Genomic DNA, 4,459 nt, shown 5'->3' with positions numbered 1-4,459 from the left:
TGGCAGTTAATGTTTTGGGCGGTTTTTTGTTGGAGTGGGCGGGTTTTTGTGAGCTTTTGTGCTGGAAATCTTCCGTCCAATCTGGCAACACTGCAGGTGAGTCAACGCTCCAGGTAACTTCCGCCTTCATTTTTCTCCTGAAGGACATGTGTTCTTTGAAATGTGTTTGATATCTTTATTTTTAAGCAGATGAAGTGGTTTCGTTGCTGTTTCGTGTTGTCTGTGGTTGATTTCAGCATTTGTGTTCACATAAGACTAACATCGTGTAGCCTATTTGAGTGAACGCTGTTTCTGGACTCTCAGGATCCGTTCAGCTGAATGACTAGTTTGTCATTTCCACACAGAGTAAGTGCTGGAGATCTCACTCTTCTGTCTGTTCAGCTTCCTTACTTAAGTACACTTTCAGTATCGGTACTTTACTTGAGTATTATTTTTTTTTGGAAACTTATGACTTTGACTTCACTACATTTGAAAGACAAATATTGTACTTTTCACTTCACTACATTTCCATCAATGTCCTCCAAGTAGAAGTCGTTACTATGTAGCAGCTTTTAAAGTCAGTGGGTGATTATTTTTTTTCTTTTCTAAAACGTGACTTTTTGTTAGACACCTTATTTTTCCTGTAAAAGCGGGTGCGGCCGTCTGGCTTCCGGTGTCATCCGCTTTCCAGCTATTTTTAGCTGAACAAAACAGCTTGTTTTGCTGCTTGATAATACAAACTGACGTGTCTTACCTTATTATTGTAATGTATTATCTTAATTATGAACACACTGGTTTGTTTAGCAAACAGTATTACCGTTTACAGCACTTTGTTATTCTCAATATTTCCCTACAGCTGCTAATGAACCGGAAGTCTCGCACATTCACAGAAAATGGCTTTCTTCCACGTGGATAAGTAATCACTCTTGTAGGGCTTTATGAAGTGATTTCCCAGCATTTTTTTTTAACACTGACCAGTTGCAAATGTGATATTTATTTACAACAATTAAATGATAATAAGTTAATATTGTGATATATATTAGACCCAATATTGTCTGATTTTGCAAAATTGTGTAAACGATAATATTATCTATAAAGCCACAGAAGAACTGTTGTGCGTTTCCTAATAAAGCACAATAGGTGTTTGACTTCAAGCAGCACTGCACAGATCGTTCTGTGTGTGACATCAAAGTAAATTTTGATGTAAAATAAATCTTGCTTGTTTTGTTGCTGTTGTAAAGTTATCCAGCTATAGTTGTGTTGCTGGGTTTTAAAGCAGGTTTGATCTTTTTCTTATCAGTCTGTATTTACAGCAATTCCACTGTCCACTCGGTTCAAATGTGGATGAATGGCTTTACATAGATGTGTGCACACACTGTCAGAGCTGTGAGATCACTACCATGCTGCTTTTGTGAGGGGTGGGTCGGGCTGTTAAATAATAATTTTTTTTTTTTTGGTCAACTCACTTTTTTAGTTTCTGTAGGTTTTTAACATTCTAAAACTCTTTACTCCAAAGATACTACAAGCTAGTCAGTGTATTCAGTAGGTGTAATGTGTTGTAAGTTGCTTCAGAGGCATATGGTATTGCAAGTATTACATACAACAATAATAAAGCAATGCGTTGACATAAAAAAAGGAAATTTATTTTTGGTACTTAAGTGCTTTTAAAAGCAAGTACTTCTGTACTTTTACTTGCGTAAAAATCTGTCTTTACAACTTTCACTTGTAATGGAGTAATATTTGACCAGCAGTATCTGTACTTTCACTGAAGTAATGGAGTTGTGTACTTTGTCCACCTCTGTTCAGCTTCATAATGGATGACACACAAACATCCCGAGATGAAGATTTTTCTCCAGGATGCAGGTATTTTGAATACATACTATATAAACCCTAATAACGGCAAGACCATAAAGAGACATTTTATTTTTTGCTATTATTGATCTTATTAGAACACAAATAATACAAATTCGTGATTTTATTTAAAGAACTTTTATTTTTGATTTTAATGTTTGTATACCCATAAACTGATTGAAAACAGAATGCTTGTTTGGCAATGCGTGTTACAACATTTGAGCTACATTTTATAAAACATTTGTTGTAATATTGTTAAACAATAATGTATATTTATGAATATATTATGTTTTGGCCACCGAGGCCGTCTTGGATGGGATCTCCAGTCATGTTTTGCCCACGGAGAATGATCCTTTCTGTAACGCTTTGCCCTCTGATTCTGTTCTGGCCATGAAGACCCTTTCAAAGCATTCATGTCTGCCTGCCAAGGCCGCAGAGACCGCCTTGGGCCTATCATCCAGTTTAGTCATAACCACAGAAACTGAACCTGACAGCGATACTACTTCCTCAGAATCTGCTCCAGCCCTGTTCACGGAGGCTATTTCTGGGCGTCTTGATCTGCCTGCTATAGCCACAGAGGCTACCTCTGAGCTGCACACTAGCCAGTAAAAACACAGTAAAGGAATCTGTATCAGCCCCAGCATTGTGTACATCTTCTAGAGCCGATGGAGCCTCTGAAACGGTGCATGATGTCATCTTGATGCAGGAGTCGTCAAAGACTGCATCTATTCGAGACCCCAAACCCAGTTGGAAGTTCCCATCAGGGGGGAGGGCCCCTATCTCTAGAGGTATCCCTAATCGGACGCCTATCCCACCCTCAGTGTTGCCTGGCTGGCATGCTCCTCCAAAGTTGCCACCTTTTTGGGCAGTCCCAAGATATTCCCCTGGACTGCTTTCTGCCCTGCCCCCTGTGTTTCCTGGCTACTTTGGACCTTAAATCTTTCCTCCCCACCTGCCCCCCCAGTTGGTACCTCTTTGGTCCTGGAGGCGTCCATCGGGGGGGGGGATGGGGGGGTACTGTCAGGGTCCCATATGTTCTGTCTTTGTTTAGCATTTCCTTGTTTGTCTTGAGTCTGAGCACATGGCTTTGTCTTTATTTATGTTGGCCATGTGCTCCTCTCGTCATGCCCCCTTGTTTCCCTCTGCCACGCCCCCTTGTTTAGTCCTAGTCTAGTCCTCGTTAACTTGATTATGTCCACCTGTTCCTCATGTGCTCTGCTCCTTTATAGTGTGCCTCTTTCCTCATGTCTTTGCTGGTTCGTTGCGTTAGTTCACTGCGTGTAAGATAATTCCGTATCAGTCTACTTGTCATATTAGTATTGTTATATTCTTAATTCCTAGTCAGTCTAGCTTTGCATTTAGTTCTCTTGAAGTTAATTTGAGTTTCTTTGCTTTTTGTTATTTTGCTCTAGTCTAAGTACAGTCTTAGTTTACTCTAGTTTTTTCAAGCCTCTAGTTTGATTTCTTTCTTTATTTTGATTTTGTCCTTGCCCAGTTTTTATTCTAGTCATAGTGCATAGTCGGTGTGTTATTTTGCTGCTGCCTGTTCTCTCTTGTGGCCTTGTCTTGTGTGTCGTGTTATGTCTTGTGTTGGTTCCAGTTCTGTGTCCTGAATCCCTCCTGGCTGCTGTTCTCAAGACCTGGCTATCTGACTGGACTGGTATCACTACAGCTCAAAGTATCAAGCCCTGGATTCTCAAGCTGCTGTCTGAGATCCAGTGTTCTCATTGACTGGGGCTGCTCTATCTCCTTTGTTCTCCAGCAGAACTTTATCCAGGCCTGACCAGGGACTAGCGGACTGCCCTTTCCTATTGTTTGGACTCTCACATGTGCCCTGATAATCCTTGTCTTGTCCATAAACCGCACTCCCTTGATCATTCTGCATCTGGGTCTCTCTCTCTGACAGAACCGTGACAGATTTTAATGTTTTATTTTTAAAGATCCTTTATTAAAATAAATGTCATCATCATCTGTTCAGCAGAAGAGATCAGAGCCAGAGCTGTGTGTCATATTTGTATTGTGTTTTTGTTTTATATTAGGTATTTATGGTTTTGTGGTATTTGTATTAGTTATTATTGCAGACAGTCTATGAAATAACTTTAGTTTCTGTATCAACATAGTTAAAATGAAAAGATCATATTTAAATCAAAAGTTAATATTAATACAGAAATTCAAAGGATTCTTTTTTTATAGTTCAGTTCATCAGAAGAGATCAAAACCAGAGCCCAGATGTGTGTCTATGAGGAGCGGCGAGTCTATAGGTCATCCACAACATTTCAGGTACAATATTTAATTAACAGACAGAATTAAGATATTTTATTAAATTCAATTCAAGTTTATTTGTACAGCGCTTTTCACGATACAAATCGTTGCAAAGCAACTGTACAGCAAATTAAGTTTCTACAATATTTAGTAGTAGCTTATCAGTGGTGACTGTCAGTTAATGTACATATGGCAGAAATGTACGGAAAAATCAATTAAAGATGTAATCAAACAGACGATGAACACTATTAACAGCAATTATTATATGATGCAATCAAACTTATAGCAAAATATGGTAGTTCTGTATTTTGTTTCATGATTCGCATCATCCGAGGTCCTCTGAGGGGTTGCATCATCTCTTCTCAGG

The 4,459-nt window shown here is 39.1% G+C and overlaps 1 protein-coding gene across 1 annotated transcript in view; it reads left to right on the top strand.

Moving 5' to 3' along the window:
• Positions 1–1,788: 1,788 nt before the first annotated feature.
• LOC107568823 (protein NLRC3-like) overlaps positions 1,789–4,459 on the top strand; it is a 14,752-nt gene continuing 12,081 nt past the window's right edge. The window contains exons 1-2 of the mRNA XM_016254815.1: positions 1,789–1,842; positions 4,024–4,110. Of these exons, the coding sequence (XP_016110301.1) occupies positions 1,793–1,842; positions 4,024–4,110 (137 nt within the window). The 5' untranslated portion in view covers positions 1,789–1,792. The remainder of the gene's footprint in view (positions 1,843–4,023; positions 4,111–4,459) is intronic.

Source organism: Sinocyclocheilus grahami, unplaced genomic scaffold (genome assembly GCF_001515645.1).
Source record: "Sinocyclocheilus grahami isolate Dianchi unplaced genomic scaffold, SAMN03320097.WGS_v1.1 scaffold1284.1, whole genome shotgun sequence".
Taxonomy (NCBI): domain Eukaryota; kingdom Metazoa; phylum Chordata; class Actinopteri; order Cypriniformes; family Cyprinidae; genus Sinocyclocheilus; species Sinocyclocheilus grahami.
This window is presented reverse-complemented; position numbering and strand designations above follow the sequence as displayed.